The 14017-nt window shown below is 34.6% G+C and overlaps 1 protein-coding gene across 1 annotated transcript in view; it reads right to left on the bottom strand.

The window, feature by feature from the left end:
- EDIL3 (EGF like repeats and discoidin domains 3) overlaps window positions 1-14017 on the bottom strand; it is a 234431-nt gene that overhangs the window by 98595 nt on the left and 121819 nt on the right. Inside the window, exon 5 of the mRNA XM_068176120.1 lies at window positions 1697-1810. Within this exon, the coding sequence (XP_068032221.1) occupies window positions 1697-1810 (114 nt within the window). The remainder of the gene's footprint in view (window positions 1-1696; window positions 1811-14017) is intronic.

Genomic DNA, 14017 nt, shown 5'->3' with positions numbered 1-14017 from the left:
CTCTCAAAACCAGAAACGTGTGTTTGTGCTTTTATATACACATACATAAAAATAAATTCAGTTTAATATATGAGATATGCAACTTCACACAAAAAGTTATTTTTGTATATGGCTACATATACATCTATTTAAAAAAAAAAAAGAATATAAAATAACAGATGATGGTTCAGGAAATGCAATGATCACTTAAGTAACAGCTCTGACTACCCCATTTCCAGCAAAACAGGAGATTGGGTTTATGTGATCTATTATCTGAGCAGTGCTCATGATGCAACCAAAATACAGAAGGGATAAACTCTGAAGAGATGGATGAGATTCCTGGTAGAATTCCAAATGGCAGTTCAATTGCTCCTAATAAGGAAATGCAAGAATTGCTTCACCAGCAAATTCTGAAAAATACTTTAATAGATAGGTTTGCTTTTCTTTATAAATTCTTTCAGGTAGCCATAGAGACCTATGACTTTCTCAAAGCAAATCTTCATCTTTTATTCCTCTCTAGAACTACATACATTTTATGTTGAGTGCCTCAAATTTTTTTTTCTGCTGTGTATAAATCTGGGAATTCACTGAAGGCACTTCAAATAAACATTTGTTGTTATTGGTCCATCCTGTTTTCCTCTCTCTTCTCCCCGATACATCCACAATGTGAATGCAGGAAAAAGAATAGTATTTTTCATTTGTTATGGTTTCATTTATTTATGATTCAGCTTGTAACAGCTTTTCTCTTTTTTTTGCCACATGGAAAAGATTTTCCTTGCACTACAAGCTCCCTTTCTTCAATGTGGATTAGCCCAGTATTTCAGGCATTTTGAATGTAAAACCCAGCACTGCTAAAGCCAATTGTCAAATACTTTCCTGTTTCTTTTTATGGTAATATGCATTGGAACTATATTTGCTTTATCCACAATACCATCATTTTAGCATCTTTTGTTTGATAAAAAGAGACAGGCTCTCATCTTTACAGTGTTTAAAAAAACCCCAACAACCTCTAATATCTAAATATTAAGGTATATTGCATTTTGTGCCAAAGCAGTTTATTCTATTTTTGTTATTTTTGGTCTTCAGGATTACCTAATCTATCATACATGAAGAATTTTAGGAATCAGACCTTCATGGTACATCCATAGTCAATGTCATTGAAAAAATCATGTGAGGTTGTTCCCAGGACAGATCCACTAATGACTGCTAATTCTATTAACGACTTCCACACAAAGCAGTGGTCCAAATTTCAGAGGCTAGAGACATGTCAGAGCAAATAACAGATATTTTTGCCCTGTTCCTACACTTGTTGATTTCTGCTAATAACATTGCTGGAGACAGGATATTTGATGAGATGAAATCCCAGCCTGAATATTTTTTTGTATTTTTCTACATTACACTATTTTACTTCTGGTTTAACATAAGATATTTATTACACATTTTGCAAATGGTTCCATCATATCAGATTTGGTCTCTGAAATTCCCTCAGGGAATAAGATGGCTATTTTGAGGTTTATTTATGTGTAAAGAAGTATTTCCACAGTACATTAAAGCACTGTGGGGTTTTTTGTTTGTTTGTTTTGTTTTTTTGTGTAGGTTTTTTTATTGGTTGCTTGTTTTTTTGGTTTGATTTGGTTTGATTTTTTTTCCCTATAAAAATAAAATCATATATTTTGTATTATTAAAAAATAAAGTTTCAAAACCATGCTGTACTTACTCTGTTGGCAGTTCCTTCCCATAAATTCACCTGGACATTCACAGGAATAGTTGGCAACAAGATCTGTACAGATTCCACCGTTCCTGCAGGGTTCAGCTTCACATTCATTCACATCTGCAGGAAGCACACAAGAGAATGCCAGGATTAGCAGAGAAACGGTAAAAGCAATAAGCACATGCTTAAAAGAACTGAAAAAAAGATAAAGAAGTGAGAGAAGTTTTATTATGTCCTGTATTACAATAAATTCCAAGTTTTGCTCAATGATTTCCACTGTAACTTCCAGATGATATCAGGGCCAAAAGTTTGGCCTCAAAAAACACCCCCAAAAAAATCCAAATTGTAGTAGTTCTAATGGAGTAATCAGCAGGGATTCTTACAACTTCAAGGAATATACCTACTTCTTTATCAACAGATGCCAGTTAAGGATGTATCTCAGTTCGTCTTAATTAATTAAACATGTAATTGACAAGACTGTTTAACCATCTAAAAAATTCCCTTTCTGTGAATGGGTTAGTGGGAAAATTGAAACTAATAACTCAATCTAGAAGCCAGCAAATTTCATTAAATACAAAGGACAGAAAAGGCAGGTAATCTCACTTGACTTCCTCTTTTTCAGTACACTTTGCCAAACTCTGCAGGAATAAAACTCCCCTGTGTTTTTCAGTGTAGCAAACTTAGGTGTAATATCAGATTCCTTTCCTCAAATGCGACACAGAATTTTTCAGTCAACATTAAATCGGCAGAGGGATTATATTGATGCATCATAATTAAATTTCTCAGTCTCCACATTTATATTTATTCTGAGTGGATTAGAAATGTTGTATAGAAATGTTATATATGTCATTGTCCAAAAAGACTGCACAGTTAAATATTTTTAAAAGGGTAGAGGATGTGATAAATATGGTAGATGACTTGGCACGTAATATGGGAAATCACTGGGAATTGAAGTAATGCTCCTTGCAGTTGTATTGAATCTGCTTCTGTACCCAAAATGCATTTTTTTTTTGCTGACATCCAGAAACTAAAGAAAATGTTACCAAAATGTCTAAATCTTGTGCAACATGGCTTTGCTCAGGAGAAGCTGAATTCAGTTCTGTCAACAAAGTTGCTTGATATTTATTAGTTTGAGTATGTGACTTCTGTACTTTCAATTTGATTTTTTTTTCATTTTCCGGGAATCTGTATTCAAAAAATAAGTGTTTTATACAGTGAATAGGAGAATCTTCCCATTGCTGTGAACAGAAAGGCAGAGACAGGTCTTCAGTGAAATATGAAGGCTGATTTAAATTGTTTGAACCAGAAAGTTTTCAGATTTTTTATGCTAAAATTAATGATGACAATGGATCCCTGGGCTTCTTTTTAACCCCTCATGTTTTTCTATTTCTCGCTTATAAAGATATTACATACTGGCATAATAAAACTTTAGAGTTAGATGAATTTTCTCTATTAAAGATGAACAAGAAGAGTAACAACTTAGAGTTCAAGAAATAAAACCTGCCAAGGGTAATGACCAAAGAGCAGACCTGCTCAGTTCTAAATTAAATTCTTTATATGTATTTATAAAATTTAACAAGATTCCTCAGCTCCCTATTTGCCTTTTTAAGCAAAGCCCATTAACCTTACATTTTTATCAGGTTATTCATCATTTTAATACAGGCTAACACATTTGTGGGGGAGAAAAAATCAAGGTCACTGTGAACTAAAAAACATTAAGTGAACATATGAGCTATCTCTCACTATCTCCAACTATGCAGGTGGTAATTTATCCTCTTAAAAGCTTTTCTGTGTAAAGAAAATATCTTCTCAAGATTTTTTTTTATTCCCTACTTTGCCATTCCTGTTGAAATATATAGGAGAAAATGCACAGCTTTCCAGAATATTCCATATTGTCTGTGTGGTGATGGAGAAAAATAAATTGAGCTTGGAGTACCTCCTCCTTTTAAAGCAATCCCCATATTCCATCCCGATGGAGCAATCAGCAATGATCAGAGCAGAGAGATGGAAGCTGTTACTTATTATCTTTGTTACTTGGCTTCTACAATGATTTTTCCCAATAATTTCAGAACCTCAAGTCCCATCCGTTCAAACAAATATGTCATATTTGCTGAATGAGTGAGGAAAGATTGGTCATTGCATCGTGTCTGATGTGTTTAGTTGAAAATAAAATCAAGTAAAACATGTTAAAGAATAAAAAACATTATTGAACATGGGTTAAATAATAATTTCTACAGAATTTTATATTTTCCTGATATTATTTTATGTGACTGAACATGCAGGTGAAGAGTATTTAATTAAGGGTGGTTCCTATGAATTGTGGTGAGATTAAGTTCAAATTCCCAGATGTGCCAGTTCTGATACCACACTTTACACCAGCTATTGTGTTCATTGCTTCTGAAAAATGTGAACTTTGTTATATGATCATGACAAGAAGTAAATTTCACTACCAATTTTAAAATATCAGAGTTTCTTGAGTAGTTGCTCCTACAGGCAATAAAGACTCATACAGAAAACTCTCTTTCTGTTATCAGATTCTAATTCTTCATCGACCACATAACCTACCTACATAACAAGGATAAAGGTTTTCTTTTGCTGTAAATTAATAATGCACAGTAAAATCACCGCAGGATGCTCATGACTTTTTACGTAAGGTTAGGTCTTAGCTTCAAGGAAAATCCTTTTGCTTTGCAAAAAATAAAATACAGAGACCTGGATGCTGCCAGAGAAATCTGAGTTCCTCACAGAGGGAGGTGGTAGAACTGATAAACACTGAGTGAAAAGGACTCATCAGAAGGCAGAGGGAAAGTCTGGATCTCTAGATAGTGTCCAGTTAGATGAAAAAAACAACAAACAAACAAGCAACAATAAAGAAAATGAAAGGAAATCAAGAGGAACTGCAATACCCAACAAACAAAAGAAAGCAGAGAAGAACAAAACTAACCCCAAACCAAACCAAACAAAATGAAAAACCCAAACAAAACCACCCCAAAACCCCCAGACTCAAAAAACGCAAATGCCCAACCTCTCATGATTTCTCTACTGAAGAGGGATTCTGAAATTCAAGGTGATGCAGGAACAGGGAAACTGAAATTTTCTGAAAACAGATTGTTTCTTGAAAGAAATAGCTTGAAGGGCTGAGAGAATTGATTAGGAAGTAAAGGCTATGCTAAGGTTTCTTTTTATGCTGCAGATGGTTGAATTTAAATTTCCTATCTCCTAATATCAATCCATAATCACAACGTTATTAAGAATATTTCTGTTTGAAGCACTGTTGTGGTGCAAAACTGCAAAACTGGAACAAAACTACATTGTCAGAAATTAGGAAAGTAATAGAACTTGGCTATGTGACACAGTGACTTGGAAAACCATCAAGAGGCAGATTTCTGTGCTTTTCTCTTCCATTGATTGGATTTTTTATATAAATATAAATATAAATATAAATATAAATATATATATATATACACTTATTTAATAATCTAAATATTTAATAAAAATTTAACAAAAACATAAATAAAAACTAATACTTGTAAATGCAGTGTAATTAAAAATGCCTAGCCCCTATTTTGGGTTTTACCTGTTAAATGTAGTCACACATACTTTCCTGAAAGATCACCCCCCACCCCATGAAATGGGTATTTAAATTATGCAGCCGTCATAATAAAAAAATTAACTCTTACATAAAGCCATTTGAGTCCTTCAGCAAGCTACTTGGTATAAACCTGACTTCTTCTGAAGGGACCAATAAGCTCAATTTTACTGCATTTTTTTTTTTTGCCAACACACCTTGTGCTTTGCCTGTGAGTTCACATCAGTGTCTTGTTCCTGTCTCCTGCCTGTTTGTTCTTTTCACAGCCCAAATTCCTGGTTCCTGCCACCTGAGCCCTTGTTTCTGGTCCAGGACTGCCTTTTGCCATGCAGGCTTCCTGAAGCTCTCTCCTGCTGACCAGAGCATTCCTTCCTTATATTTTGATTTTGTTCTTGTTTTGCCTTCTGGATCACGCTCAGGCTGCTCATCTCAACCTTAAGTCATGTTTTAAAATCAGTCTTCTATTGTGATAAAATGGTTGGCCCATCACAGGTAGAGCATTTATGCTCAAGAACCTTCACTGGAAGCTATCATGGCCTTCACTAGGAGAATTGGTCTAACAAAAATCCAGTTATTTTTTACTAATATTGCAAATATTTTTCTTCCCCATAAAAAAGTCAATTGAGGATACAATTTAGGAGCAAAAAAATCATCTAGCTATATCTGTTGCTTAATTGGCTTCTGGGAAGGGCCACAGCTATACACTGGATAAAGATCAACTCCCAGTCTGAGTAACTTCACATCTGAGCCCCAGATTTCAATATTTTTAAAGAAAACTCCAAATACATCCCTACACCGTTGTACTTCAAAATAAAACTTTTATCGAGCTGACAATGTGTTCAAATATCTTTACTTTTGGAAGCTGATATGGCATAATGTGGACAAAAAGATAATATGGAATAATTATCTTTAAGTTGGGGTTTAAGCTAAGCTATTCTTGTAGTTGCTTGATGGTTCTTTATAGATTTTTAAAATGCATTTTAGGTATCTTTTCTTTAGTGTACATTGATCCTGAAAGATTTAATTACACGAATCAGTACCACATGAGTAAGATCACACAAAATGTATGATCTTGCTTGCAGAATTGTGTAGTACCTTGTTATTGTTTAACCTTAAGCTTTCAGATGGTCAAACTTTTTATTATGAATTTCCTAGTACCATGAAACTCAGCTTACATACTCTTTTTTTCTATTTGCACCAAGTCGCTCAAGCGACAAATATTTTAAGAAATACTAAATGGCAAAGCTCCATTGAAAAGAATGAAAGGATACTGGTTTTATTTGGTAAATAGTCTGGCTCATGAGAAACTGAAATTTAATAAATTATCTTAACAGTGAGCTACTCAGTGACATGATAAAATTTGAAGCATTACAGTAATTCACATACAGAAAGACACATCTTCTTTAAGAGCAGGATATTTTTGGTAAAATATTTACCACAAAAAAAACCCAAATCAAAGCATTCTTCCTCATATTCATAGAGTTTATAAAAACAAGCCTAAACTGTAAAGATCTCCTAAATTAGGTTAACTTGCTGTTTGGTTTTTTTTTTCCCTAGAAAGCTAATAAATAAATAAGTAAATAAATGTGTTTAAACAGAATGAAAATGCATCAGAAAAAGCACAGGTGGATGACCTTCAATTTTTGGCTAAAGATAAGGAATATATAAATAATGGTCATGATAATAAATTATTTTAATAAGCTTAATTAGAGGTTTAAGGAGGTCTCTAACATGTTCCAAATGAATGTTTGTTTGCAATTTATGTAAACAGATAAACTGTAACTTCAACTATAACTGATCCTTGACTTAATTAGGATTATGCAAAAACAAGCAGTAGCACGTGTTTGGCTCAACACTGGTGTGAGACTTTTAAAAATAGTGTGGCATAATCCTGAGAAATACAGGAATTTAGTATATATCATTAAATCTGAATTGGATGTATTGACATTCCACACAGGACAGGCATCCGTTAGAATTCAGAGGTTTCACTGCTTTTTCAAAGCCAGTTTCCTAACCACAGAAGGCTCTAAAAACACTGTGCCAAAAGAACCTGCAGGAAACTTCAAGTGTGATGTGCCACCCTGAAGGGATCCACTATTCAGATATCCTTATTATCTGATCTTCAGAAAGAGAGGAAAACTCCTTTACACTGGAGACAAAAAAAGTACAAACCTCTTGCTCCCTCACCCTTAGAGGTTAAACATTATATTACCCCTGCTCTCCTAATTCCAGATAAGGTTTTCCTCCTCCTGTATTTGGTACAAGGTACTGTGGTAAATGTCCTCCAGGATAATCCACCACAGGGCTGTCTGTTAGGATTCTTCCTGGAGCATTCGCTACAAATATTTTACATTATGTTATCCTGGAGCTCCTGTCTAGAACTCCTTCAGAAACTGCTTCTCAACCATCCTCACATTCTTTTTTTTTTTTCCCAGAGCAATTTTATCTCTTCTCAGGCTTCTTTAAAAGTTCAGATTTACACATTTTTAAATATACTTCTGTAACTAGACTTTTTGAAAAAAAAAAAAAAAAAAAAAAGAAGATATTTCATGCTAACTGGTAACAATCCAGTGTAGTTTCCCATCCTATTGGTTCTAAAATATATCTAGGTCAACTTGTTTCAGGAAAATTGGAATATATAGTATGATCCTCTTCACTTTGTTTTGCAAAAAAGAAAAAATCCCGGCTCTGAGAAAATGAAAAGTAAAGACTATTTTTAAGTTTTATTTTAATTAATACCTTCTTAAATTTGTCATGGTAAGTAAAATCCTTAATTTAGACAAACCAGCATTTTTTATGATGACTAATTTCTTTCTCCGCCAGTTAATTTTTCATCTTTTTTCACCTACAATTTACACTTCTGTTCAATATTATAGCTATAGTTATTATTCTATAATAGCAGTGAAATTAATAGTGGCAACTATTTAGAAATCCAGTTTAAAATCGATTTATTATCTATAGCCTTTTCCGACTTTTCTTTTGCATTCTATATTGGCACTTAACCCTATGCTACCCTCACTTAAAGAAAGATCCAAAATTAAAGTTTTGAAGTGACTCCATTTCCACACAATAGTAACTATAATCACAGGTTTCAGAATGCTTGGATTAAAAGTAAAACCGCTGGAAAAATAATAATTTTAAAAAATAATCAACTAAAAGAGACAATTAAGTGTATCCCAGAATACATTTCCGCTTTAAGTTTTCTACTTCAAAGGATTTAGAGTAAGGCAGGGCTCTACATTTATTGTTGCCACAGTAGTGATATATCTTGTGCTCTTAACAAGATTTTTTTTGTGTATTTTTAGATACCTTTTTGTCCCTATATCAATTTTGAGAACTCTCATAAAATAGACCATGCAGTGAAATTATACTCTGCATGGGTACCTAAACTCTATTATGCAAAATACTTATTTTTTCCTTATAGCCATTGAAAAGTTATTATAATGTTCTCTGTGGAGTCATACTTCCAACACTGGACTACTCAGTATTTCCTGATCTTCTATTTACCTGTTTAAATGCCTATTTAATGGCTTTTCATCTGAGGTAATTTTAATCTAATGGAATTTTGCAATAGCCTTGCCAGGACGTTCCTTATTAGTTTTAAAGGAGTTGGGACTTTAAAAGTTTTAATATGTATCGATGCAGATTTTTTATTTTTAATTACTTTTAATGAATGTTGGCATGAAAACCATCGTCCCATTAAGTAACCTACCATTTAATTTTACACTGTAGAAGTACATCTTCAGGGCAACTATTCTTGGCGTTTCCAATGAACCTTATTAAAATAATTGGCTATTTATATAACAAGCATTTGACAAATCATTTAAACTGTAGTTGAGAAAAGTAAAAAAAAAAATCTTATTAAAAAGTGATTCAGCTAGTGAGTAATTTTTCATTACAAGCAATGCTGCAAAAATCTCAGCTTCAGGAGTAAGTTAAATTATGCAGCATTGGAGCAACTGGATGATTTGCTAAAAGAATGTAGGTAGTCATGTGGCAATAAATAAAATTATTTTCACAATTACTTTGAACCCAAATCACTAAATTAACACTATTCCCCTTCATACATCCCAGAAAAATTTTATCCCCTCAAAATCCAGTTGTTTATGCATTTCAGAATAGAGTGAGTGTAGGGTTGCATTGTTTTTATGTGAGCATGGCTATGGGTCAGGTTTTTAAAAATGTCACTAGACAAACAAGTCCTGGAAGATACAAAGATGGATGTTCTAAAATGAGAAAGCCTGATGATTATGGTTTTTTTTTTCACATGCCTTTATTTGATATATAGAGGGTGAAGTGTACTCATTTATGGCCAATCTGTATAAATCTCATTTAAACAATTAAAAAAAAATTGTCTGAGGCAATTTTATAAGTGCACATGTATGGGCTACATAGAGATAATTTCAACTCTTTGCTGACAGTTTCCAAATTCAGACTCTTAGTTGCTCATAAATATATGTATGTTTTACTGTTAATGGATCTTGTATTTAATCTACAGCTGCAAGCTGGTGAATGTCACCAAGGACAGAAACACTCATCACCAATTCTGCCTTTTGGTCTGTGGTGATTTCCTTGCCTCCTCTGCAAAGGGGACAAGGAAGACCCCATCTCCCACCCCACAAAAGATGCAGCAGTTCCACCACATCATCAATGACTGTCTGGTTCAGAAAAAAAAAAAAATATCTTCCAGTCTGTACATAAAACCTGTACCTTAACCCAACGGTGTGGGTGCTACAGTTCCTGTAAAAATCTCTAGTTTTGCTGAGAAATGGGAGAAAATTCTCTCTGTGTTATGAGCATTGACATAATGAAGTCAGAAATAAGCATTTTAAAATGCTTATTTTACATTTGGGCAAAGGCTCTCTTCGCCTTGCACCGTTTTCCTAATTTTGGTGTATGTCTTCTTAAGAATTATTCTGAAGCTCCCTTAAATATTTAGTGACGAAGAAATTGGAGAGGATGAGAAGGGGGCAGATTAGTTTCTTTTGAACAGTGACAACTGCTGGTATGGAAAAGAATGCTGCTTTTAAGTAAACTGTAAAAACTGCATGAGAGTAATAACTGCATGCATAAACAGCTCTGCTAGGGACATGAAAGGATCACACAGAATACATTTTCAGAGCCAGATGCCACCTTACTGACTTGTGGGGAGGGCAAAATGAGATCTGACAAGACTGCAAAAGTTAATTATTTTTTGGAGGTAAATAACATTTTAAATACACTTTTATGGTGCAATGCTACACATCTGGACCAGGGAGCATCAATTCACTGTTAATGTTTTGATGTAACAAGGCAATTCCTGAATGTAATTTCTGAATTGAATTTATTGGTAATGTAGAGCTGGTGGTTTCACCTTCTATAGAATTCCAGAATGGTTTGGGTTGGAAGGGGCTTTAAAGATATCTAATTCCAACCCCCTGCCATGGGCAGGGACACCTTCCACTATTCCAAGCTGCTCCAAGCTCGGTCCAACCTGGCCTTGGACACTTCCAGGGATCCAGGAGCAGCCGCAATTAATGCAGCCATTCATGTCCCTCTGCATGTTCCCAGCTCCTCACTTCTCTAGGACCTAGCACTGGCCACATTCTGTGACCTGATCCCACTGAAAGTCCCTTAGTGCAGTTAGTTTGTGCAGTTCCAGACAATCCTGGTGAGCTGATTCAAACAGAAGTCTGATGGGGATAAATTTTCAGTGACGGTGGGCATCATTGCTTTTGGCCGAATCAGACAATCCCACCAGAGGACCAAACAAATCTCAAGCCAAAGCATGACTGATAGAAAGCCATGTGGGTCTCATGACATCAGACACTTAGCACATGATAAGAAAAGGAAGATAAGTTCTATTTAGAGTTTTCAGTGTACTTTGAGAACAGCAGCGGTTATGCCTACAATTGTAAGAAGCATGGCCTTACAGAATTTTATGTGCAGAGTGAAACCCACAGAGCTGAGAACACAATGTCTGCACATCCCTACACAGTTCTCAGGCATGTTTCCTCTTTTCAAATTCCCAGTATGTCAAATCCCAGAAATTTCAGACTGCTGGGCTATTTTCTTTTAGATTATTTTAATCTCACAGGGATCCAGTTCTTGTGCTCTCAGCCTGCTGTCACACAATGCAAAACATGATAAGTAGAGATGATCAAGAGATTTTCTTTAAAAATACACTCCTGACTCAAACTGAAACTCTCAGCCAGGTGATCTACAGAAATAATTGTATGTTACTGAAGAGTAAGTGTAGAATAAATGCAAAGTACATGAATATCCTGGGTATTCATATGAAAATGTGACAGCACCGTGGGTTTTGCTTGAGATATTTTACGAATACAAAGGGATTAATTTGTGATGCAGACTGGTTTCTGCCATTAGACCATTTTATCATTATACTGAACTTCAAGCCGAAATACTGATTTTTCAAGTTTTTCTTGCACAGGCAATGAGCCTGATGCAATATCCTTCTCTCCCTCCGTACAATGCTTGTTCTCAATGTGTATCCCCATGAAAAAATACTGCTTATAATTTCAAAAGAGTAGCTAGACTACTGAATGTACTCCTGGATCTTCCTTCTAAGTTCTTTGACTTCTCCAAACTTCTCACTGGGTCTGTAGTATTAAAAAACAAGCCCTAATAACTGAATTTGTTTTCCTTCTTTAATTTTTCAGCAAAAACTGCCATGCAGATTGTTCAGCTTTGAAACAATAAAGCCACTCATAAAATTTTCAGCTAGATCAATGAGCAGTACCAATATTTTTTATTGGTAATAGGGAACTGCACAGTCATGTGCCAGCAAGAGTTCCAAACACAAATACAATATTTCAATTCTGCATCCCTTACACACCTACACATACAGATGGCTGAGCACAGTAACTCTAAGAGGAGCAGAACAATAAAACCAAGAAAAATATCTGAATTACAAAATTAATCTTTTTTTTTTTTTTTTTTTGTCCTAACAGCTGCTTCCAGACCACATCTCTGTGTGACAAAATTCTAAGTGGTAAGTGCTGTCTTATTAAACAATCAGATTTCATTTCAAGATTTTATTTATTACTTTATCTTCCTCACAGGAATGTACTGGTGTATCTTTAAGAAAGTTGCTGGTGCAACAAAGACTGAATGCAGTTCTTCTTTTAAAACTTCAAGTGACTGTGTCGACAGTACACCATCATAGTGGCTGAAATTGACTTATGGGTTGCTGTGTCTACCTAAATGGGCCCAAAAAGTGGGAAAATTAAAGGAAAATAGATGCTTTGTCCAGCTAAAGTTATCATGTGTTCTTCCTCTAACCATACACCTCCCTACTGCGGTTCATCAACTCTTCCCTGCGACTCAGTGCACCCTCAGATAGTGTATTATCTATTATAAAATTTCTATTATAAAAAGAGGAATATATGATGTAGACATTACAATGGATAACTATTCTCAAATTTAAACTCCTTTCATGCAGTACTTTTTATTTTTAATTCAAATATAAAGAGAAACCTGTATGTATAAAACATCTCCATATGCTATATTTTTAATGCAAAGCATGAACAAATTTAATCACTTTTGCAATCAAACAGCAATTCCTGCATTTTTGGAACATTAATTTCTTTCCACCATAAAAAACAAAACAAAACAAAACCCAAAACAAACTACTCCTTAAGAAAGACACCAATTAGAGGAAGACAGATTTACCCACCTACAAAATAAGTTTACAATGGCTATTGATAGCCTAAGTGACTTTTACACCATAGAAACACACATCTTCTGAAAAGCACCATTCATTATGTAATTCAGTCAGTGCCTGGGTTGGAAGGAACCCAACCCCTCTGTTTAATATTGCCATAAAACCCCAAAGCAATCAGGAAAATCTATTTCCTCCCACTATGGAACCTTATGAAAGAAATCAGCCATTACCAAGGCCTGCTTAAGAAAAGCCTCAGCTCCATACCCAGTTCTGGTTAAAACAGGGGGGGGGGAAATCAGAAGGAAATTTAACAACAAAATGCTGCCTAAAGAATACAGAATGTAAGGAATTTCTGACAAATAAACCTTTCAGCTTTCTCTTTACTATAAGTCACTGCTGCTGTAAAATACACCACTGAACAAAGAAGGTTTTGAGAAGGCCATGGAGAGACAATTTAAAAGTGCAAGAAAAATCAAGACACTGAACAGAAAAAGCAACTATTTTAACTGGCTGCACAGGAAAAGCAAGAGGCTGCATAACAAATGTCTGTAATGTAACAAGTGGTGCACACAAGGCATTCAAAAACTGCTTTTCTTCCAGTCTTGTAATAGACAAAGGATGAAACATTTAAAAGATGCTGAAAGACAGCAGGTTTGAAATTGAAAAGAGATTTTATTTTTTCAATATACAGCAAAATTAGACTTTGAAACTCAATGCTATGTATGAAGAAATTGTTAAGATCAGTAACTCAACAAGAATAAAAAAGCTATTTGAAGTGCGTATGGATAAAAAGAATAAACAATGCTATACAAGCAAATTCTAAGATGAGTGAAACAAAATTGGTGAGGATATTATACTTCCTACCTGGGACTTTAAGGCAATCTTTAAGGCTTTTACTGAATCAAATAAAATCTTCAAGTAGGGGGCAAGCCTCAGCTCAGTTACCTACTGCTTTAACCACAAAATTTATTTGGAGTTCAAGGAAACAAAACATGTCCTTCCAATTGCCCCAAAATGGGTGTCACTGTTGTCCAATCTCACCACACATTTGTTCTAAGAGGATCCATCAGCAAAA

This window comes from Anomalospiza imberbis, chromosome Z (genome assembly GCF_031753505.1).
Source record: "Anomalospiza imberbis isolate Cuckoo-Finch-1a 21T00152 chromosome Z, ASM3175350v1, whole genome shotgun sequence".
In the NCBI taxonomy this organism is placed as follows: Eukaryota; Metazoa; Chordata; class Aves; order Passeriformes; family Viduidae; genus Anomalospiza; species Anomalospiza imberbis.
The sequence above is the reverse complement of the archived record's forward strand: the minus strand, read 5'-3'. Positions and strand labels throughout refer to the sequence as shown.